The 25,374-nt window shown below is 38.6% G+C and overlaps 2 protein-coding genes across 11 annotated transcripts in view; one reads left to right on the top strand and one right to left on the bottom strand.

The window, feature by feature from the left end:
- Nucleotides 1–25,374, bottom strand: part of LOC135170469 (procathepsin L-like) — a 200,508-nt gene that overhangs the window by 132,996 nt on the left and 42,138 nt on the right. The window lies entirely within an intron of this gene.
- Nucleotides 1–25,374, top strand: part of LOC135170507 (uncharacterized) — a 100,330-nt gene that overhangs the window by 61,974 nt on the left and 12,982 nt on the right. For all 4 annotated transcript variants that reach the window (XM_064136405.1, XM_064136415.1, XM_064136422.1 and 1 more), the window contains 3 exons: nucleotides 5,261–5,457; nucleotides 11,621–11,756; nucleotides 21,249–21,382. In XM_064136405.1, the coding sequence (XP_063992475.1) occupies nucleotides 5,261–5,457; nucleotides 11,621–11,756; nucleotides 21,249–21,382 (467 nt within the window). The remainder of the gene's footprint in view (nucleotides 1–5,260; nucleotides 5,458–11,620; nucleotides 11,757–21,248; nucleotides 21,383–25,374) is intronic.

The raw sequence follows: 25,374 nt of genomic DNA, 5'->3' as shown, positions 1-25,374 counted from the left end.
GGAATTGAATCGTATTATCAGTCTCTGCACGAGGGACTGGTGTGCACCGCTCCTACATAACGATAGGGAATAGGGAGCTACCAAGTTGACTGTACACACTCGAGCGGGGTGAGTGGTGGAGATAGAATCAACCAAGGTTCATTACGGAAAGTGAACACCAAGTTCTGGTAAATTGAAACACTGTGTGATGCCACATACGTACACGATCACTCAGGCTCACGATGTTCGGAATAGGTATTTACCCATCCAGATGAGCTTCATATGTGTACGTCTTGGCTCGGGCTCATCCTTATTCAGAATGTCTCGGATATGCTTATCAGACGGATAATGTCATCTGCAGTTAAATGATTTCGTGGAAATTTCAATTCAGGCTGCAGGGGATTTTCATCACAATTGTAATCGGCTTTCCGAACAGCCGTTCTTCAATTAGGTGAAACCCATTTCGGAGGGAATAGGGAGAGAAGAATTCTTGAAAAATTACCTGCCGGTTCCGTAATCCGCCAGTGAAAACAATATTCAGTATAAATTACGGAATGGTTATGTATTTTTTCACTGAACTTTCAGGAAATGGATGAAACGTTCAGTGAAAAAATGCGTAACTGTTCTGTAATTTTGACTGGTTGATTATGGAACAGGCACGTAATTTTTAAACAATTTTTCTCTCCGTGAATATGCCAGGAGGGATGGTACACTAAGTTGTATAGTTCAAATACAAAAACGATTCTCATAAATAATTTTCCTAATCAAAAAGATTTTATTCGGATAAAAATAAAAATGAATCTACCGATTGAGTAAAATTTACGGGACGTCAGAATGAAATTTCTCTATCCCAGGATGAAAGTTAATAAGCGTCTGGATTGTTCACTAAAATTCGGGGGAGAAATGAAGTAACGACGATTCTTGATACACTTTTATGGAACGGTAGTGTAATGTTTATAAAAATTTCTCTCAGTGTAGAGGTTCGGCAAGGGATAAATCGCGGATCACAGCAACGCGTTCTTTCCACGAATGCCCCTATACGATCCAATGTCCCAGAACCTATCACAATTTCCACTGGGCAAATACCAAGAAATCATGGGAAATTTTACTACACGAAAGGCTATCGTGGAGCGAAATTGTAGTGCAATAAAATACTTTTTTAGAGGATATCTACTATTCGTACGATGCGTTCGATAAAAAGAAAATAAAGATGTAACAGCCTGCTTCGAATGCAATCGTGAGATTCATCGAAATAACTTCCATGTTTTGATTTTATAAAGCCCGAACGAAATTATCAATCAATTTGAAAAATCATATAAAAGTATTTTGTACAGCATCATTTTACCAAACTAGTATAATAAAATTGTAAAAGCCATTTCCGTCAAACGTTTCTACGAAGTTGTAATATAATACTCCAACTGTATGTCGAAGAATGGAGTATCCGGGAGTTGAACGCGAGGGGAATGAACCTCTCAGGCAATTGCCATCTTTCGATTCATGCTACAAGACCATGTCGTAGCGTTGCCGTAATAAAATTTACGGCTCAAGTGGATCGTGCACGGAAAATAGCACTTGAATTCTTCAGGTTTTCATCTAATACGTCCTCGTATTCAAGGACCCCAGGTTCCTATTTCAATTTTACGATATTATGCTATTGTTTCACTTTATTTTATTTCATTTTCACCTGAATTTTGATCATAAATTCCTTTTTTTACGGCTCGTGAAAAGAGGATTATGACCACGTTCATTATTTTTGGTGGCAGTCTGGTATTAATGCTAATGAAAATTATGGAGATATATCGGTGGGAATGGGTGTGAAAAATAATCATAATTAATTGAACGGGCAAACTGATTCAACAAATTTTATTCGTTAGCAGTTTCCGTTATTTTTTCCGCCAGAGCAATATTTCTGTGTTAAAACCCCTACATGTTGAGATTTTTTTCATAAAAATTATTCTACCGGCTCAAAACTGTCATCATTCCCTCATTTCCATCTTCAAATTTAATGAAAATTCATATACAATGACGAACGAATTTTATTCTGAGTCGGAGGAATTTTATCCAGATAAAAATGAAAATTGAGAGAGAGAGAGTGGTAGCATATTTGTTATCAAAAATTTCTTTCGGTTTAAAATGATGAATGATAATGTCTTAATTCACGACATCAAACAAAAATTTCCATCTAATTGCGAGACTGGAGAAATTATGATAACAAATGAGAACATTGTCTGTTAATTCTTTGTTAATTGGAAGGCACTCGGCGATTTCCTCTGAGATACTGGAAACGACAGAAAAGAAATGCAAAAACGTAAACAAAGGTAATGACTCTGCCTTCAGTTGCTTTCAACCTGGTTTAAGTGAAGTTCATAAAATAATTCCACGGGAGATAATTAAAATTTCAAATCTTCATTTGGTTTGGTTTGAAAAATGAAATAATGAGATTATTTTGACGTCACGGTTTGCAATTCCACTCCAATAATTTACGCATAAAAAAAATAATTTTAAAAATTTCGTTATTGTGAAAAAAACTCAACGATTTGAATTACTGTAACTGGAAGATAATTAGTTTTTCTAATGCCTGATACGTGTTCGATCTTCGGAATGGGCGAAACTCGACAATTAACACATACGATGACGAGTAACACATCTAGAACGCTAATGTTCGATGGATTATGACCCATACGATAAATTAGTGGCACCGGGGATAACTACAATCCATAGGGGGTTGGTTGGAGCGGGCGAAAATGCCCACCGACTGTGTTAACGTGTCACCATATAATTCAATTTTGCACTGCTATTCATCCCCCGCTCGTTCTACCCCCCAAAGCCACTGGTTCATTCCATCTTTCTCTCTGCTCATTCGTTCTGCACACCGGACTGTACACTAATGCAATGCGACCCCATTATGTGTCACATTATTTCGGAATAAAAATTGGGGGGAGAATAACACTGTTGATTACTTTTTGGGGGTGGAGATAATTATTAGAGTGTGTTTTATACTCGTTCTTTCTCCGCACTGGTAGAAAACAATTTTTAATTTATCACTGTAATATAAATATTAATGAATAAAGGGGGTTTCTTTCATCTCACACAATTGAATATTTTTATTGTAATAAATATGAAGTTTTATCAATTTTTTATGGCATATTGCAATGAGAAAAAATTTATTACAGTGAATGATGGCCATTCTTAGAAGAAGAAAATGTCTTTGTGAGGGGGTTTCCTCCTAGACAGGGATTTTTAAGGGATGAACCGGACACTACAGCTAATTATTTCCAACAGTTGTCGCAAAATTCGCGATCAATAATCCTCAATGTGAATTATTATCCTCTACAGTGAATTCAAGAATTAATTCAGTACTCTAGACCACTGTCAGTCTTGATTTCCAGCCCCACAACAGGTGAGGCATCGTGAGTAGCCTGTAATAAACAGTGACAAAGGGTCTCTCTGCAACGGGAATCCCAAGTACCGCAAGTATTACCCAGGGCCATTCGCTAATGAATGTTCACTCGTTCTTCGTCGTTAAAATGTGAGGTGAAGAATACATGAGCGAGCAAATCCACGGAAATGAATAATTACGTTGAATATACCAACGGTACCCAATTCTTCTAATCTTCAGGCATTCTTCATCCAGCGCTCTTTAAACTTTCATCCCAGAAAATTTGTTGAAAACTTGTCAGAAAATTTTCCTGATTATAACTTTGTCCTGTGATTCTCTTGGCGCTAGAAGTTACGAAATAAAGAATGATGACAAGGAAATTATAGAAAAAAAGTCGGTCAACCACAGCTCGTTGACTATTCGTTGTATGAAATTTCAAAAGTCCGCTTTGTCGTCGTCTTGACTTTACCTTTTTAGCTGGGGTAAAAAAATGTGAGAAATGCGAGGGAGAAAGATACTGGGAGAGAACGAGGGAAAAGTTTTCTTAACAGGGTCAAAGGACGATTTCTCAGCAAGAAATCTGTCGTTTCAAGGAATTCTCGAGAGATGGGGGAGATTGCGGCCATGAGAAATCAAAACGTTGGACCTCTGGAGATGTTGGCGTACGGCGAGTTAAAAGTTTCATCTATTCAGCGTTGACGGTGCAGGGAATGAGAGGAAAGGAGGAGACATTCCACGAGTTGAAAATGTCAAGAGAATCCCAACTGAAGTCAACAGTAGAAATAATTTCTTGGCGCATATCGAGCACTTTTTCGCTGATAAAATTCAAGGGTAAAACTTTGAATAAGACTCACTGATTCTCGCACAAATTTTCTAGTTCAATAGAGAATTTATTTCCCTCTAATTAAGTTTAGAAGATGACTAATAATTTCCTAGCACACAGAACCAAGTGCACGAGTTGCCGGACCATTTATTAAAAAGTAATCCTGAATTAATTCAATGTGATATTCTTCATGTTCCAATAGCCTGACTATTCTCCCCCTGAATCGAGCGAATGAAAAAATATTTCACTCCCCACGGAATAAAAGTTGAAACGTGAAATCGCGAATTCTTCCTTGAAATGGATTCTCCCCGTTGAGTGTTCTGTATCCCAGCAATTTATCCAAAATCCTCCCGGCAGAATTGAGAATGAAAATCCCTGTGATACTTCCAATAGATCGTCTCTTACTTCATTTTACACGAATTCTCGTCTGATGGAAACAGGTGGAGGAGGCATCTCCCTGAGTCCCTTTGAAATTTCAAATGCTAGAGTGTCTGATGCGACACGGCGAATTCTACTGCAAGGGCTTTTTCTCTATATATCTTCTTCTGAGGAAGTAGGGAAGGAAAGTGGAAAAGGGAGACGAAAAGAGATGTCGGGAAATTGCGGGTGCGCGGTCCGGAAGATGTCGAGAAAGGGGATCGCTTCGAACCGGAAACAGATGCTACTGACGCTCCCCAACGTACTGAAACTCGTCTACTGATCTCTCGTGCACGTCGGAACGAAATGTTGCCAGTTGAATGCACTTTAACCGGATCTTGAACCCAATAGATCATGCAGTTTGATTATTCAACGCTGTGCAAATATCTGGGGCTCCTGCAATTTCCGTTGTTCCATCATTATTTCCACTAATTATTAACATTACTTCGTATTTTCCACGGAGAGAAATATTCATCAAAAATTATGTATCTCCTCCGTAATTCCCATGCGAAATATCACGAGATGAAATTTTATAAAATTGGCACATAATTATATTAAAACAAATTACATTTGAAGGATCAAATTAGCTCCCCCAATTTGTAAATTGCTCATAAATTATTATCATGAATAAACGTTAAAATTACTGTTCTTCATGTTTACAGATATCAAAGTAACTGCCCAAATTCCGAAAGAAGCTGAAGTATCTCATGGAGTTGAGATGTCCTGTCAATGGGAGATCCGCGAAGGAAAGAGCCTCTACTCGGTAAAGTGGTACAAGGATGGCCACGAATTCTTCCGCTACAAACCAATTAATCATCCTAGAATACAAACATTCCCACAGCCAGGAGTTAAACTAGACGTGAGTACTCCCAAGAACTCATTATTACACACGAATCGAAATGTAATTCTGTCCGAAAATATCTATTTGCCGAAGATATTCTACGAATCATGGGATACATGAAAATAAAAAATACCTAAAATCTCGTTTATTGCCCAATTACGTGACTTGTTTAATTATTTCCCCGTTCAAATTTGACCGATTCAATTATTTTGTTCCGTATGACTTCACCACAGATATTTTAATTACTTTCATTCTTGGTTATAATTTCGACGAGAGACCGGTACTCTCATTCTACAGTAATTAATTATCGCTCATTAGAGGGGCTAATGAATAATAATGAGGATGACTATAATAATTAGGGCAGCATGAGTTGTGATGAGTTGATTGAACTCTTTGCGCAAAAACTTTTTTCTTCTGAGTTGCTGTCTTCTATTTTCCCCTTTCTATCCGCTCGTCTGCCGCGGATGTATTTTATTTTTCTACGGTACACGATGGAATGATCTACTTGACAGTAAAAAAAAACTGTGAGCCCTTTGAATTAAAACTAGCCGAGCGAGAAACATTCGGTACATTTATTCCTCTCAGCCTCTGGCTACACAATTTCCCTCCTTTTGTTTTCTATTTCCACATGTGAGATTGTCCTTTTGCTTTCTCTCGTATTGTGAGAAATAAGGCCTTATGAGTTCGAGACTTTTTTTACTTTGTACGTAGTAAATTCAGTTTGTAACCTCACATGAACAATACATTACATTTGACATTCATAAATGGTATTTGGGAGAAGTTGATTATTTCCTTTGTTGTCAACCTGAGCAACACAATTGCGGTATATGACGTCCCGTTGACCAATCGGCAGGAAATTATGTTCAGAATTTACCGTCTCGGCGGACCTAAAGTGACATTTCCTGACCGCGATGAGAGAGAAAATAGTACGCGATAAAATAAAAGATCTCATGGCTTGACCCGTCATTTATTCAATTGACTGACGCAAAATTTTTTGCAACAGTTTTTATTCTATGATAGAATGATTAATGATTAGCTATCAACGAATGGTAAAGCTGAATATAACCAAATGAATATTCGATAATAGTTGACGAGTGGTTCACTTGAATGGCGAATGACAGTCAAACACGATTTACGAAGTGTACATTCGTTAACTATTAACGAATAAACGTTTGGTGAAATTGCACAGTTTCTAACCTACGACGAAATTCGTTCGTAAATAACTGATCGGTTCTATCAGTGCGGGCACACCTGAACATTTCAGAATAATCCTACTGGAAGTCCTTTGATCTTCAAAGGTGATTCCAATTTTCCGGGTGTTATATCAAGAAGTTGGACACGATTGAAAAAAAATTGCTCGCATCGCAATTTCACTAGTCCAACGAACAATTTATAAGTAACTATCTTCCACTTTTCAACCAATTCAGAAGACTGCATGAAATGGCATTTTCCGAAGTGGCCACCGAAGTAAGGAGAGAGATAAGAGTTACACTGTCCGTGGGAAGCAGAAATTCTCCACTCTCCCCCCCCCCCGTCTCGTTCACCACCCCTGTCCCTGTGAAACTGGAATGTACGTGGAATTCAACGCAATCAATCTTCTCATGCTACCTTCCACCAGTACATCTACAACTACTCTCAATCTTCAGCTCGTCCCATCTCTTTTTTTATCCCTCACTCAAGTACTCCCATTCCCTCTCAACAACTGAAATTTCATCCTCTTGATGTCCCTTTCGATGTCTAGCAAGGGCCTCTCTGACAATGAAAATTCCGAATGAATTCTAGGGGAGTTTCACTACCAATTATTCAAGATTCAATTCTTCGAAGACTGTCGTGATCTATACGATTTGAATCACGGTGGTTTCGTTCGAGGGTTTGGATTCCTAAGATCATTTGTCGTAAGGAAGAGATTGTGTTACTCAAAAGAGGATTTTTTCAGAAGTAAGAGATGTTCTTAAGCTCACTTCGAATGCTAATGCTACCTGATTGTACCGAAAATCCTTGGAGTTGATGATGCGATGAAAATCCAGTAGACAAAGGGGTCATTTTGACTCATTGAGTCGTCAGTTTCTTCTCAACTTCACTTGGCACCCGGCCATTTTTGAGGTGAAGGACGATGATCAGTATTGAATGATCATGGGCCCCATGGTCCCAGCTCAGACCAGAATAAACAAAAACTACATCACCATTAAATCCACGGCGACAATAAAGATGATGGGAAATGATGGAGTATAGAATGAAAAGTGAGACAAGCCCAGAATCGGTAGGTACAGGGGTTACCCAGAAAGACAAACTCGTGAGTTAAAGCTCAGTGGAACAGATCGGAAGTATGGAAACAAGGTCAACGAGAGAACTCCCGACAAACTTCCTCAACGACAAACCAAGAATCCTTCATCATTTTTGCTGGTTCAACAGAAGACCAACGTAAAGTTTGATTAATTCCATTCAGAAATTTTCAGTTCTGTTGATTCAACCGGATGATCATTTTGTCGATAATGAAATTATCATAAACTCTGAATCGAGAATAGTTTATCGTCAGTCAATGTCCCCAGAGGAAAATGAAACCTCACTCAAACGTTCGACGAGGTGATTCGTCTTCTCTTTTTTTTACAATTTCTCCTAATTGCTTTTTTTTTTCGAGGCTCACTTGTAGTATTTCGAGATCTATGTCGCAGGAGAGGAGAGTAAGACGGTGATCGACTCTACCGGAAAACGCCGAGTAATTTTCTCGAAGTAATAAACTAAAAGCGCTTTCGCCCTGCGGCCCACCACTTTCAAGGCACTAGATTACTTTTAGTGGCCCTCAACGAGTAAAAAAGAAATGTATACTGTGCACATACTAGCTTGTGTAATAGATCTGTCTTGAGATAAATGGATCGAGAGCTTAACAGAATACTCGCTAAATATTATTGCGACTGAAGATAATGCGGTTGAAAAACAAAAATTATGATTTCAGGAGTCGGTTGAAGAAAAATATCTCATTTTCCGGGAAATCTAGGGAAATTCAACGATTCATACGACTTATTCATTTGTAATATATCAATCCAATCCTCTCCGGTGAATTGCCAAAACGAAAAAAAATCTAAATGCAATTGGAAATTGACCTGTTTAATTAGTACCATTGAACACACATATTTGAGCGGAACTACATGAACAAAAATAAAACGTGAGACTCCAGGGGGAATATATGGAGTATGCAGTACATGGATTGAACGGAAATGAAAAAAAATATTGTACCGATGAAATTCATTGTCTCTCTCCCCCGAATGGGAGGCTTTTTCCAGGTAGTGAACATCTCTACATGCATGTATTACCAGCTAAAGAGTTTGTCGCTGTTGTTCGCGAAGCGTTTAATATTCCACCAGTTTTCTCCACCCCCTTTCTCATCTCCTCTGTACACATCATCCACTTCTAATATATTTGCTCCGAGAGGAGCGTGATGATATTGTTCAGCCAGTGCGAGCATGGCGGAAGTGCATTCCCCGTGTTATGAAAGGATCCTTTTGTATGCGATCGATCGTTAAAATTGGACAGCTTCGAAGGGATTTGATTGGGTGCATATGAGTTTAATTCACATTGTTAACTGCACTATTAAGAACTTTTGGTTGAAACTTCTGCTGCTAATTACAGTTGCCCTAAAATTTCAAGGAATTTCGTCACTGAAATTTACGAACTTCGAGTGGAAATCACTGAGAGCTGTGCATTTTCGATAATCTTGGGATAATTTTTATTGAATTTTTCTCTCCGTGAGAGCTCATGGTCTATTTATGTCGTCACCGACAACCAACCCCATGTCATACTTCACCACGCATCGGGAGTGTGAACATCACCGCAACATTGAATCTGCAAGTTCCAGCAGAATCTCTACTCGAAATATCGAACTAATGGTGTGTTCATCTTACCTCGCCGAGCATTGAAATCATTCACCTTGTCATACCCTGAATAACGAATAAAAATATTAACCATAATTCAAAAACTCCCCAACTCGGCAAAAATAATGTTAACAATGGCTCACGTCTTCGGAATATATTTCCAAAAGCCGTTAAAACCGTCTGCAAAACTATTTCCCTTCATCTTACCATTCTTTGGCTTGCGTGTGTATTTTTTTACAATGAACATATATTCCACAACTTGGGCTTTCACCAGGACTCTCTTGACCGTTTTTGAAACCAGATAAAATTTACGAAGAGCATCGGTCACAGAGGATTTAAAATCACGGTACGTGAAATGGCAGAAGTATGAGTGCACGAAGATGGAGGTCAGATAGTGGAGTAAGAAAATGGGGTGAGGTAGAGGGGGTAAAAAGACAAAGAAGAAGTGGTGGAAAAAAGTTGAAAAAGAAATGCCTGCGCCGTCAGGCGAAAGAGTCCGAAGAGCCGGTACTGGTACTCGATCATAGTACGGTGTATCTTTCACCCCTTCGTCCCCATCCCCCAGCGCTCCCACGACTTGCGGTAAAGTAACTTTTAACCCGTCGTGGATATCCCATCGTTCTCTCCCCAGTTCTAGCGGTGAAAATCGTTGCTTGAGAGAAACACTGAGATGTGGAAGGCAAGGAGCGAGAGAAATGACTGCATCTCGATTTTCTCCACGACTCGCTTGTTTTCGGTCATATCGCTTGCACATGAATGCACTATCCCCTCCGGATGCAGATGTATGAGAAACTTTTCACCTCGATAAATAATCGTCGAAGGGGAGGGATCTTTCTAACATCCTATAAATTGATACCATTCGGATGTCAGGAGGGATAATTTTACTGGGTTTTACCGCTACGTTTTTCATATTTTCCATTTAATATGCAATGGAAAATAAATTGAATTTTTCACCCTCAAATTAAAGGTCAAAAATGTGCGTTTAAAATCTTCGAAATCATAAAATAAATAGGAAGAAAGGAGAGAAGTTGGGGTGAAGTGTGTTGGGTTAATATCATATGCGATCCCTTTTTCACCGCGCGAAATATTTTTTTCTATAAAAATTTTTAAAATCCCCAATCATATAAAAGCACGAATACTGTGGACTTCTCTCGTGCATGATTACCCCTCACTCGGATGAATTCCGTTTCCATTTCCACCAAACGATTGCGACTGATGACGTGACGTGCAACAACTCAATTTCAATAATGGCGTTTCCAACTCCATCACTCTTCCGATGGAAATTCAACCCACCATCATCATCATTGAAATCGAAACCCAGTACGTACTTAACACCATCCACCATAATACCATGTGCGTCAAATACCAAAGCTGAAATTCCATCACTTGTTTCCAATGAATGTAATCGACATCTCCCAGTCACTACCCATCTCTTCCATTTTCAACTGCTCGTGAGCTCTCGCAAAAGCGTATTGCCAAGTCTCAAGTGCAATACTTGAAATTGTAATCTGCCCTGGTCCTCGACTCAAAACTCCTCGTACGGGAGTAGAGACGAGCACCAGTGGAATCTGAAAACGTACAAAGCTATCATAGAAAGGAGAATTTCACATGTGTTTCTAACTAGAGCGGAGAACCCATCGCACTTATTCCTTCACGATGTCTGTCCTGGTAAATGCAAAAGTTTTATAGTTCCCTCAGGTGTTCATAAAATCGAAGGAGAAAAAATCCCTGCCCCACCTCCCATTTCAATTCCACACTGTTGAAATAAATGACGTTCATTCTGATTTGATAAAGATCCTTCCATCCAGCTTTATTTGTGAGCTTTGCCTGCCAACCGAGTATTTTATTCCTTCTCGACCAAAAATTGACTTGGTTTTTTCTTCATTCGGGTCACGGCGTTTGCCAAGAGAATCCATTGGAAAGTGGTAACAGGATATGTTGGTAAGCGCCAGGGCAAACGATCAGATCGCCTACCATACTATTTTCTTGTGCTTCACGAGTTTTATTTTTCACAAGAGAACGTGAACTGGATAGGGTGTATTGCATTCCACTTCTTACATCGAAAGCTCGCCTAATGCGATGATATAGCCTCACTTGTATGCATATTCTATCTCACGAAACGGCTGTTATTGATATCCTCAGGGTGTTGTGAAACTTTTTACGATATTATAAACAGAGGTAGTTCCCTCAACTTTTCATACAGTTGTACTTTATTTTTTTTCCCTCTCATCCTCGAGGGATCAAATTCACCAACATCTGTACTTCCATTTGCTGAATAAATATTTTGTATTTTATGTTCTATCTGTTCACAGAAAATATCCAGCAGAGAAAATGCGATACGTTTGATGGACGTCAGCTTCACTAGTACGGGTCAATATAAATGCGAAGTGTCCACTGAAGGACCCGCCTTTGCAACTGCTTTCAAAACGGGAAATCTGACTGTAATATGTAAGTAAAATATCACAATTTCCTCAAGTCATTTTTGTAAACTTGACGCGAAAAATCTCCACCCTTCCAACATGATTTTATTCAACCGTAAATTCAGGAAATTTAGATCCCACCTGATAAAGATCTTAATGTGGAGAATTACGAAAATATCATCATTTGACCCTCATAAAAAAAATGAAAGATGTCTAGCATACACTCAGAGATTGACGATGTAAGAATGGACTTTGATAAATGTGTACAACATTTTCCATGATAATGCCGGATCGTTATTATGACGGATGATATTGTAATGCAGACGCCTGGCGATACACAGGGCAATCGCTACCTATAATCGATAGCCTCACCTGGCAAGGCTTACCAGACCATGTCGCACGTTCTTCCTTTATATGCAGATTCAATCTGCGTTCGGCACGAAGCTTACCGTGAACGTAAACCCCTAAGGCCTCGTATAATACGACCTCGAAACACCTATGGAGTTAACATGATATCAGGGGATCGCTCTATTTATCGATACAAATTGATCTCTCCTACCCACAACCTCCATTATGGCATACACTTGCTCATCATTTTAATAAACCATGACGCTCGATAAAACGAATGAATATCAGTTAATTGAGAAGATTTCCTCGAGTTCACGCTTCCTATTTCGCTCATGAATAAATAAAAAGTAGTAATGACACTTCAGGGCCGATTGAAGCTTTCTTGAGGGCCAATATTAGGACTAAATTCCCTCCGGAAACAAGTAGACCAAAACATTATTTATTATCTTCATCGGTTTTCACGTTAGAAGCTAATATGCGATGAAGTTTAGTCGTAACCGTTCAATACTCCGCATATGATGGAGAAAGAATAGAAAAACTAAGGGGAGGCGAAAGTAGCTATTCAGACGAAATTACCTCAAAAACCATGAAATGAGGGGAAACTAACAGTCTTCGTGAATTTTGAAGCTATAAAGCCACCCGAACAATTTTCGATAATTCTAAGTCATCTCTAACAAAAGATGACTTGAAATTCAGCTCTAAACGACTCCATATTGCATGATTTCCTAGCAAAATTCAACGAATGAAATTTAATGAACCCCAATGACGTTAACCAGAAAATACTCATTACAAAAAACCTCCAGGAATATAAATCCAGTAATAAAATTCTGCTAATAATTGGAATTGGAAAACGTTACGAGTCAACAAATTCAGGTGAACCAAACGCATTAAAAATATTACTCGCTATCATCAATTCTGCGGAGCGCATTTGCGATAAACAAAAAAAAATATTGCTCACGTTCTGTCCTCACAACCACGCACATCCGTACCACCAACCAGAGTAGATTGAGCCGAAAAAAATTGATATTCCAAACAACGAGACAACGAAAAACCAGATTAAATAAACGAAAATCAATTATATAAAAAAAAGGTCCGAGTATCATGATCTGTGGCCAGTATGAATCGAAATTCGCAGAGCGTGTCATGTGTGCTTGGTTCGTCCAGTTGACATAAATTAGCTGTAGGCGCACAGCTCGTTGGTGGCATACAAATACATGGAAATAGTGTACCAATAGATATACACAGTGAAAAGCGTTGAGTCTCTAACGATGTAGAATATAGGAGATATAGGAAAATGTTGGAAATAGCCAGGGACGTACGTGTCAATACAAGTGAAATGCGAGCCCAGCATATATTCGGATAATCCGTATGCAGTTGCAATTGCAATACAACAAATGTGCATTATGAGATACACAGCTGTATTGTAGTGCAGCCAATGAGTGTAACGTGAACGTATGATGAAAAAAATATTTGTACCGGATGAATCGATATTCACACCAAGTACATGATCCAGGGAGTGGTGATACATGTAGTTGCTGGTGATTGATCATTTGCTGAGTTGATGGTTGCTCAATTAAATTTCAAGCCCCCTTATGTAAATCGATATACAAGCACTTGGCCAACCACGACCAGTGCTAGGCACAAGATCCTCGATTCTATATACGTTCTGAATTCGTGAAACATATACTGATAGATGTGGTGTAGTTTGAGTTTGCTCCTGATGCTTTCGGCCAGAATCCATGTGGGATTATCAATGGCTCTGAAGCTTTAAGCTCATCCCAATTTGCGACTATCAATTTACTGAGTTACTGAGTGGTTAATAGATTGGTTACTTTTGATAAGTGCTCATTTTAACAAATTATTTATAACATCACGGAGAGAAATACTTGAATCGATTGCTAGTGGCAATATCGATGGATAATGAGATTGTGAATGAAATAATTTTGCGTAAATTTCATTTTCACATCTGGCTAGTGCATCAAATATACAATTTTCAAGAACTCTCGGAAAATTTGAAGAGTTTCATCGTCTCTAGATCTTTATTATCACTTCAATACAAAGTAAAATTAAACTTCAAGATGAAAGTAAGCTCTCATTCTTCTCAAGATCCATAATATCTTGGAACGTCTCAATTAACCGTTGGGCCCCCTTCATTAGGACTAATTGATAATTAGAAGAAACGATAAAACTCATTATGTAAATTATCCATATTCCAAATTTTGCAGCGCACCTAGGGTATCTCTTCACCAATCCAATTTGACCCTCAACTGAGCCCGTCTCCCTTGATTCTTAATTACTACCATTTTGCCAATTTTATGTTCAAATTCGGACCAGAATGCATACAATTATTGATAAATAATGTGAACCTCTCATGAGCATATGCATGTAGTGAGCACCAGTCCATATTAAGACCATCCACAGTATCATTAAAACATCAATTTTCTTCCTCCCCCCATCATTAACACTAATTAATCATTAGAAGAAATAATGAAACTCATTATGTAAATCATCTGCATTCAAAATTTTCCACCGAACGTCGAGTTGCTCCTTCACCGGTATAATTTGGCCCTCAGTTCAGCCATTTCTCCCTCGATTTTTGTTTTCTCCCTTCTTGCGATTCCATTTTGGTTGAAAACTTGGTACTGGCACCAGGGTTTCTACTTAACCATACTTAACCGACTTCTCTCTCTACCCGTTGAAGATTGGTATAAACCGTGTTGAGAATTGCTCAGGGGACTCGAGGGGCATTCGCCTGTACAAACGTCTGGCCCTACCATATACCCGTCTCCTCCCTTGAATACTGCACAAGTCTTCACAAGGGTCTCTCGCATCCACATGCATTCAGCCAAACCCGAGAAATATACATTTGCCTTAACTGTGTTGGCCCAGCGACTGTCTTGGAACATAAACGTATATACTGAATGTATCCTCACATTCAATGGTATACTTATTCTGGTGCAATTTTCGCTTGTATGCATATGCACATGAGAGCTACATGAGAGGGGAGAATGGTAAGAGAATACATACACACCGAGTATAACTGTATCTTACCATTTGCGTTGGGTCTCAACAGCAATCATAGCGACATCATGAGCACACAAGATAGAAACTCATCGTGATGATGTAATAGCATCTGCGAAATGAATTTGTTCCAGTAGATAGTTTCTACCTCACATCCATCATTGATTCTAGAGTGCTGGATGTATTTTAGATTCGGAAATACGCACATCATGTATTGATATGGACATTGCAAAGTGATGTAGATTTTACGTGAGTGCCACATTAATGTGAGGAATTTAGGGATTATGTCGCGACTGGAGTGGAATCAATGCTTTTACGGAAATTAAAGGTTCGGTTGATTTCTCGGAGGTTCAGAAAAATTCGAAGTGTAAAATTATCCTACCACTCCATCAAAGTATTTGGTAAACAATAATCATCATATTTTGCTCAACTTATACCAGTGAAATGGCATAAGTACAATGAACGTACGAATTTTTATCAAATTTCGGATACAAGTGAGGTAATGATCATTTGTTATCAACTTTTACAGAACAGTAGAATAATTTGTACTAAAAATTTGTCGCTGTGGATCAATAATTAGTATTTGTGTACTGATAATGTCAGAGTTTAATATCCAAAGAGAGTTGAATAATTGTTCCTCGATTCAATAGAAGATTTTTAAAAAACTCTGTCGGACGTCAAAAAACTTTGATTTCAACTTCAGACTTTTCTGTATAAAGAGTTACCCCCGGGGTCGAGCGGAAGCTGTACGGGCTCCCCGTCGCTTATTACCCCGTATAGAAAAGTCGATGTCACCAGGAAGAGGTTGGACTCTGACCGTGTCAGCGTATCCGCACCTTTTTTGAGTACAAAGCAATGAGAAGAAGTTCAAAAGGGAAAAATGAGAATGATGAGATTCCCTTGTGCTCGTTTGCCACGCGGCCATGTCGCTTTGCGTAAGTCTTCGGCTGAGCTTTGAGAGGATAAAAAAAAATAAAACTTGGTACTGACGGAAAAGGAACTGGTGAGGAGCTTTGTCAGAGAGAAAAAGAGAGAGAGAGAATTCCGGGAATTTCTGTGGTACATGTTTTAGGCTATTTGGCGGTGCTCCAGACTCGGTCAATCGGTAGTAGATAACATTCTGAATTCGTCCTGCAAGTGAAAGGCTCTGCCTCTTACCTCCAAGACAGCAATTAGGAATGAGAAAGAGAGAGAGACCCTGAGTGACTTACTGAGGGCACTTACTGAGGGAAAAAGTGCCCTGAGATTAGGAGAATTTACCTGGTAATAGTTTCTTTTTAATGGAAATCCACGGATGTGGGGAGGGGTGATATGAACGAGGTTATTTAAGGAGATAGGGAAAATCGCTGAGGGGGTTGAGCGGAATGAATAACTCCGGAAAAGTCTTTCTGCTTGCTCGAACGCGTAATTACTTATCAACTGGGTGAATCGCGTCCCTGTTGATGTCAGTCAGTCTCGGAACTATAACAGCTTATTTCATTCTAATTTATTCATCCATTAAAAAATAGATGACACATTTTTATCAACAATGTCATTCCCCAAGAATATGCTGTACAGATGAAATTTTAAAAAATGACAGAATAATTTAACGCGAGTGAAACATTTAATATGTAATACTTATTTGTAATAGTCGGATTATAAATAGTGTCAATTTTGATAGAGAATAGTTCACATGATAATGTGACTGGGAAACACACATTCATTTCTAGTTCATTGTATAATACGGTGTGGATCACTCAGGGAGGGGGAGCGTTGATCGGAATAATTGATAATTCGGTAAATGGGGGATAACACAGAAATTATTAGATGATGTGGTGGAAAGCCTGGACAATTGCAATTGTGAGAAAATTACAAAAAATCAATAGAGCTTGGATTTAAATGCCGGCAATTACAATAATTCACGCGGTTTGTCGCAATTTTAGAAGCTATTTCCGGCATGACCGCGTAAATATTAATGCTAAGTTTAGTGAACAGTAGAGGGGCTTGTTAATTAACATTCTGTGTATCTTTGTGTGTGCATTCAAAGTGGAATGATATATCGGGGGATGTTAATGTCCGAGTCAGTGTATGAATATTAACCGATGTGAAATATCATGCGAATTATTAAAAATTTCGGTCTCGATTTACGCAAATATTAATCATCGTGAATAATTTATCATGAATAACGTAAATAGAGGCATTATAGGACAATGGAAATTGGAACGAATTTATGGAATCAACTATGGAAATATTTGAAGATAACTTGATGTTTCATTTCGTCAGATGTGGAATAAATGAATAGCACAATAACCATTGAAGTGATTATTGCACATCGAATCCCCGAGAAAAATCTTGGGATTACGAAATTTGGAAAAAATTCTCGAAAACGTCAAGGGAATCTGACAACGAATATTTACTGCCGTATAAAAAATTCATATCAAATGAAGAAGTTTAATTATATTTTTGCTAAGAATTACAACTTTCCTAGAATTTCCACGGAGTTCCACAAACCCCAACGAGATTGTGAAGGAATCTGACAAAGAATCGTTCAACTTCTATACTTGGAATTCTGATGGCTATAAGTGGTCCATCAGCGAGAGTAAAAAAAACCACTGGAAAAGCATTTGGGATGAAAAAGCTAGAATGCAGGAAAAATATGTTTCTCCACCCCCAGAAACAGTGCAGTTTACTTTCCCCCTTTTCTCCCAAACGTATGATGAAAGCATGAACATCCGTAGCATTGCAGTCGCGAAAGTAGATATCGCGGAGGGTTTTATAAGCACTGCATATTTTTCTTGAAAATTATTTGATAATACATTTCAACTGGAACAGTAATTGCAGTTGATGTCATAACGTTCATGAAGTTGAGGACTTAAGGAATGACAAACCATCTCGATTAATTTTCTAGGCTATAACAGTCCTACTATATTTATTATTGTCAAAATAGTGGATAATTCCATCATCAACTGATGTAAATGGTACCATCATTCGAATATTGAGTTATTCACTCGGTAGAGCAGCGCCAGTAGAATTGATTGATCCATCATTCAGCTAAATTTACCTCAACAATTTTCTATTCTCTCTCATAACAACTAACATGTATGCCAGGAACCAGGAGGTTCAAGGAGATAAACCCAAATTGATATGGTGCATAGTGGTGGAGATAAACCCATGCATAGTTATACCAATCGAGACTCCTCGTACAGACTAAAGCAGGGACTAACACGATGGGGATAATTCGAAAACTAAACGACTGCTGGTATAACATGGCCGAGTGGCCATTTGGGTCAACTGCGGAGAAATAATTGAATTAGGCTGTAACCAGTTGGTGGAGGCAGTCGCTCAACTCGGGAGCTTCTAAGCCTCCGTCGAGGTACCGCTAATTTTAGTAATTGCGTGGAGGATTTCGCATTACGCCCGGCGAATTTCGATGAAGTAAATCCAACTTTTTTCCCCTACCTTCGTATCTAAACAATATGGAAACGTGCGATGACTGAGAATTTTGACTGTAGTCTACTGGAGCTATGAATGAGGGAATATAGCCTCAGTTCTCTACGAATTGATTTTTATGAGTCAATGGTTCCAAGAATGAATCAACTTAGAAAGCGATGGGAGGGCTCAACATAAACATAAACAATGAGGTCATGTAGGAAAGGGACTGGGGATCCTTTGTCTTAGGATGACGATTTTTTGGGTCTCTGTAACCACTTTTAGTTTTCTGGGGCAGGTCGTAGAGAACAGGCACTTCTTCGTGCCATTTTTAATAAAGTAAAATTAAGGTATTTAATGGAGTGTCCGATATTCTATTAATGAACAAATTTAGAATATTTTTATCGTGAATTACAAGCATTAATAATGTGATTCGATTCATTAGAAATTTTGGAGCAAAATTGTCCTCTTCCTCATTTTTTTTAGCACTCGTTTTATTATTTTTATAGGAAATGCCTCACCATCAGAAGAGCATTAGCAAATCCTATCAAATTCTCACATCAATTCTCCCCAATAAAAGTATTATCACACCGTTGACTCTCCCAACGAAGCAACGGAATCTGCGGTGTATCGTATTTGTCTTGCAAATTTTCATGACTCCAAAAGTATTTCCATTTACCGGATAAACCCCTACTCTAACCCCAGTGCTCTTCCACATCTACAACATGGCTGAGAAAACTGACAGTGGTCTGAGACATAGAAAGGGCAAGACTCTATGTACAACTATGCTGATGCACAGCTCGGCATATCCCCCAGTTCTCAAAACCAACCCAACGCTACACGTACTTTCTAGTATCTTAAATATTCATGAGTCTATAAATATTCATGGTTACCGTTCAAAGAGAATGGTGTAAAGAAGGAAAAACCAGGAGGAAAGACGTCAGACTCCTTCCGGTTTCAACCTGACTCACCCAGCCTCCCCTCATCGTGCTCCTAAACCACTAGTGAGGTTCCTCAAACCTTCCTTTCCAGTGTTTTTTTTTCCAACGTCAGAAAGGGAAAAATAAAAAACAAAAAGTACTGACTGGAAAAAAATCATCAACTGATATAGAGCAAGGACTTGAAGAGCTTCCTATTAAGAGCAAAAGAGAACGAGAAAAAATTTTAAAAATTGAAATGAAAATCTTTGCAATTTGTCAAACGTTCTAAAAACGAAATATTTGAAAAATCCACATTTCTTTTTCCTCATAAAATGTAAAATAAAATGTAAGATTTACTGCGAGCACTCGAGTCCAACAGTCAATATCCTTGAACTCGTTACTCTTTCGTCAACGACTTGAGAGACGAGATTTTCCACCCAGTAATGACGTCATCCGCATAGCGAGAAAAAAAAACTCAAGGATGTCGGGTAAACGAAACAGAAGGGCTTCGGCACAACTAGTGGAATAAAAAATGAAAAAGCGGAAGAATTCCACCCGTGCCACATTAATCTTCAGAAAGAAACTGTCTTCATAAAGACAGAAAGACTAAAAAAAAATACCAGAGGAAAAACGACAGGAGATGAAAAGAGTTATAGTAATAATTCCGGGAATTGCGTGCAAAGAAGTAAACGTTTGTCCCCCTGTCCATCTCCCAGAGCAAAATTCGATAATAAATTAAATGAAAAATTCAACAACAGTTCAACAATTTCACTGATTGAATAGCTAAACCCCTGCCCTCTCATCAATTTCCTGAATAATTTCGTTAGGTAGAGGAATAGGCGTTAATGGGCCTGCCATCGTACTCTGTCATTCCCTGTACCGCAGTTGGAGATTGGCAAACAACTGGGCAATGTTTAATTGAGCATTTGAAAGCATTCGCACACCAAATGTCCCTCATAATCCCGATTTGGCAATTACAACCATTAGGAGAAACGTTCTGTATAGGCTGACCGGCAATAGCCCGATTCAATAAGTCGAGGGCAATTGCTAAATTTCAGGTACGAATAAATAATTGAACGTGTAATGCCTATATGAAAGGATACTCATTGTGATTTAAATCCTGAATGCAATTGGGGGAGCGGCGTTTCAATCAATTCCGTAATGAAAATGGCTCATTAAACATTCAGGAATTTTTACGATTTATTCACAAAATTCGGGGCTTTGGATATCATTCTAGTTAGAGAGAGATATTTTTTCACACCCGGAGGGTTTTCAAAATTATTATTTCAACTGTCCGCTTCCTTATACCTCACGTATTCCTCATAAAAATCACCTTATCGTTCCATAAAAGTGTATCATCAATCATCATTATCGCATTTCCATCCCTCAACAGTGAAAATTAATATGTGATCATGAAATTTCGTTACAGGTCATAGAAATTTTATTCTGGTAAAAATGAAAATTGTGGTACCCATAGAGTACAATTGATTATGCATCAGAATAAAATTCTTTTCACCTAAACTGAAGCTTCATCATCATTTTTAAAATAGTAATGATACAACAATAATTGAAGACCCACTTTTACCCAAACAATAGAATAATTTTTATCAAAAATTTGTCACCATGTGCAGAAACAATCAATGTAAACTATCCCTTCAATTTAAGCGACGCCATAAATATGACCTAAAAATTCAGAATATTCATCTTGTTGATCGATGAAAATATAATTACCACAACCCTTATAAAATTGAATAATCCCCCATCATCCGAATCTCCCGATATCACATAAAACCTCTAACAACCTCATAAAATTACTTTCACAGCCCTACCGAAACTAGGCCCCGAAATTACCGGTCTGTCATCTCACTACGCCGTTGGGGAAAATGTAACGGCCAACTGCACCGCATGGCCGTCCATCCCGAGGGCAGATCTTCATTGGACTATCAACGGCATACTGGTACAGTACATTACATCTATTACACATTGGATTATAGTTCAGCAGATGGAGCAGACGTGGAGGGTAAGAGGGGAGGATTTGCCCTGACTAATGCAATTGATCCATTTTCAATTACGTTCATCATGAATTCAGACTGATGAATCTTAATCCATTCCAGTTCACGTCTGCTCTCAATAGTTGAAGAATAATTCCTAATCGAGATAATAATTAACGCAAATATCACCCTTGAAAGCCTCTCAGTGTACCCAATCTGACAAAAGAAAATCCGGTTAGAAGTCTCTCCAGGATTCGTTAAAATCGCATTTCCGTTATGTTCCCCAGCATCCGTTCGGATAATATCCCACGGCCCACATACCCCCATTTGTCGAAATCCCGTGGTAATGTTCCGTCCAATGGAAGGAGTAAAAGAGCGCGCTAAGGAGAGATGAAAATCCGGTAAAACTCGGAGGAGAAAATGCTTATAGGTTATCGTTATGGAAATCTCAGTTCTAACAAGAGAATATTTTGAACAGAATCGATTTAAAAAGCTGCGATATAATGTCAGTGGATAATGATAAGAAACGTGGAATGATCTACCGAGAAAATTGACGAATTTTAACAGAAGAACCTTTCCTTTTATCATTCTTATTTCAGTAATATATAATTAATGAGTGAGACTAATGAGTGAGAATCTTTCGAAATCTTATCATTGAAAATTGGAAGTCAATCTCCCAGTATGGAGAATAGAGATGACCTTGGCGTTGATGTTATTTAAACACATAAGCTATATATGTAATAATTGAATTATAATTATTATTAATAATTATAAGGGAATATTAATGCAGCTTCATTAGAATAAATTTGACTACACCGACTCATTTAACTCAAATAACAGCTGATAATTCCAAATTGACCCCCCCCCCCTCTCCAGTTTTCAGATATTCAATGGAAGTTTGTAATCACCTGAGTACATTTTACTGAAAAATGACAATAGTACCTTCCGTCACGTACGTAATACATATTAATCTGAATTAATCAAGCATCTTAATCGATTCACCTACAAAGTGGTTATTACATGAGATCGATTGGGTGCATCAAAGGTAATTACCCAACAGTTAGACCTCAACAGTGAGATGAAAATGGGAGGGGAGAGGTGGAGGATGAGGGCAGGCAAGTGGTCATGTCATAATGCCCAGTTGATAATCGATTGTACAAGCATCTAGGTCCAATTGAGCATAACTATTATGATATAACCTTTATGAAGGACTTAACATCAGCGCCGTGTGCCATAATCCGGTCGAATCGTTAGAAGACGGTGTAATGGGCCTCGAGAGACATGTGGATGTGTTACACACTGCTGGGTAATTCAACCCCAGGGTGTAGCCTCTCGTGGCCCTCCTGTTCACTATGGACTGATTGCATAAGCAGTATTTAATGTTCGATCAGTGCAATGAGAGGCTGAATTAATTGAATGGAGCCCCAGGGATAAATGATTACAATATGTGTCCAGCAAATGTTGTCCATTTGGTGGGTTTTGATAGGACTCCGTTGATACTCAGTGAGGGACTTTAATGTTTTTCTTCCTAATGGTAAATTTCTATTAGCCACATCCAAAGCTATCAATTAGTATTGACCGGATAAGTAATCTAGCCTCCGGAAGGTCAACTATTCCACCCAAAAATAACACTTGACCCATTCATTAGGAAAGTTAATTCAAATTTACTGGCGATGGACCCATCCTAGATAATTACCGTAATTATTTTTATCAATCTGCAATATCTTTACTTTCTTTGACTACAGTTTTTCAATATATTGATCTGTGCTCTCCTGATAATTTTGAAAGACGAAGCGATTTTTGAATTTCAACGGAAAACTTTATGGTTCAAATTCTATTGCACGAGCTGCGCATCGATTATGTAAAATCAATTGACTATGGCCCTCTCCGAGGTTCCCCCTCATTTCGTTCCCGGTGGTGAAAATTTCACGGCACGTTTCCCTTATCAATTGACAAACCACGAAAAAACTGAAGGCAATGGGAGACGATCCAGCCACTTCTCCATCTGTACTATTCCAATAGTGCAGTAGATCGTTTTCCAATTTCCTTTTACTATCAAAGATTCGCGCGAAGAAATCGTAAACTCTGACGGAATATTCCTTTCCTGGTACCACTATCTCTCTCGTCGTGTATCGGCTCATGAATTTTCGGGCCGAATATCCGTGATAAAATGAAATGAAACGCAGTTGAATATAAATTATGGAAGATGGTTTATGATTTCATGATTTTTTTCTATTTTATATTCGTGGCATTTCCGGAAATGTGGATGTAGTGGAGAGGGGAAACACCCAAGAATTGTGTATTCTGAATCAGGGATATTCGGTAATCCCAAGAATCTTAACGGCAGCTTATCTCCACCAATTTGAGCATATTTTATGATACACTGTCCAGCCAATGGATTACACGGAAATGGGTACAAAAGTTTTAGCGATATAAATGCCCCATTCAATAGTACGAGACTCAGCCAATCGTTTTCCCTGCTTGTCCCCCTTCGAATCTCGATATCGTAAACCATCCAAGTATTTTCTCGAAATGCACAGACACCAGCGAGAAGGCGGTAGGATTTTATCGACTGACCGGTCATGAATTTCGTTCAAATATCGAGCTGAAGGATTGCCTGGGGATCCTCAATGTCATTGCACGGATTGTAGGTGATTCCAGAAAATTTTCATTCGATATTTGCATTGGTAGAAAATAGTGCATCGAGACATGGCCCGTACAACCATTTGAATCAAACGAAACTCTCTATCAGAAATTTTTCCACGACAGAAGAGTAATCGACTGAAATTTATTGATAAACTATTCCCGAACTTTACTGTTTGAAAGATAATCCTAGATAAATATGTTATACAATTTAAAAATGACACATGGAATTTCCCCAACCAGTTGATGGATCATAACAATCGATTAGTTAGTTGTTCTGATGTTTTCTAGTTTTTTTCGTCCGCAAAAAATGAAAATAAAAATCAGACAATTAGATTTTTGCACCTTAAGCACTCGTTAGCCCTCAGAAAAGTATCGCTCTACCTGCCCGTTGGGGTGAATTTATCCCCGGGGAAAATCGGGGTTCAAAAAATGAAAAAGAGTTGAAAATAAAAAACAGACCGACGCTTAGATTGCCAGGTGGTATCGGCACGTATCGTTGAACGTGGTACCACGTCTCGGTGAGGCCGTCCAGTGATGGGTTAGCTCTCACCGATAACGAGGTGACGAGATACGCCCTCACTCGATACCTCACACCACCCGCATCTCACGTATTATACATACATGGAGTCGAATGGATGAACCAAACCTCCAGTAACATCTGACCGGTTGATGGCCGTTCTCTCATTAGTCAGCCGCATCTCACATGCGATCGGTTTCTACCTGTCTCGTGTGCCGAGGTCAAGTCAATTTACGAGACGACAGTTAAGAGGTTGTGACTCCCCTATATAATTAAAAGGATTTAATTCGCTGTTGCAAAGGCCTTGAGTTCAGCACAAAAATCCCTGAAGAGGTCAAACACATCGAGAGAAATTTCGTAGAGAAATTTTAAACCCGTTTGGATAAAACATTTTTCAGGATTTTCTGGAATTCTTGTTTTTCAGAAAATTCTTTCTAAAAACATCAAAAAATAACATGTTACTCAGTAAAATTTTCAATGCGAGCACTGCAATTTTTCCTTGCTCCACATTTTACGTACTTTTTCCGGAGCTCAAGATGTTTCCAGAGAATTTCTCGTCGTGCGATAAAAATGATAATGCATATCGTAAAATAGTGAAATGCCTGCAATGAGTTTAATATCCACAGGATAATTCCCATCAGCGTTGCTTCTCGCAACTCAAATCATCCATCAAAAAAAAAAGACCTCCGGATTATCCCCGAAACGAGAACAATGATCTCCACTCAAGAAGAAGAATCTCCTCCGTCAATCACAAATCACAAAGCATCCAATTCAATCCCACTTTTACCCCCGTCC

This window comes from Diachasmimorpha longicaudata, chromosome 2, assembly GCF_034640455.1.
Source record: "Diachasmimorpha longicaudata isolate KC_UGA_2023 chromosome 2, iyDiaLong2, whole genome shotgun sequence".
Classification (NCBI taxonomy): Eukaryota; Metazoa; Arthropoda; class Insecta; order Hymenoptera; family Braconidae; genus Diachasmimorpha; species Diachasmimorpha longicaudata.
Note: the sequence above shows the minus strand (reverse complement) of the source record. Positions and strands in the feature narration are given on the sequence as shown.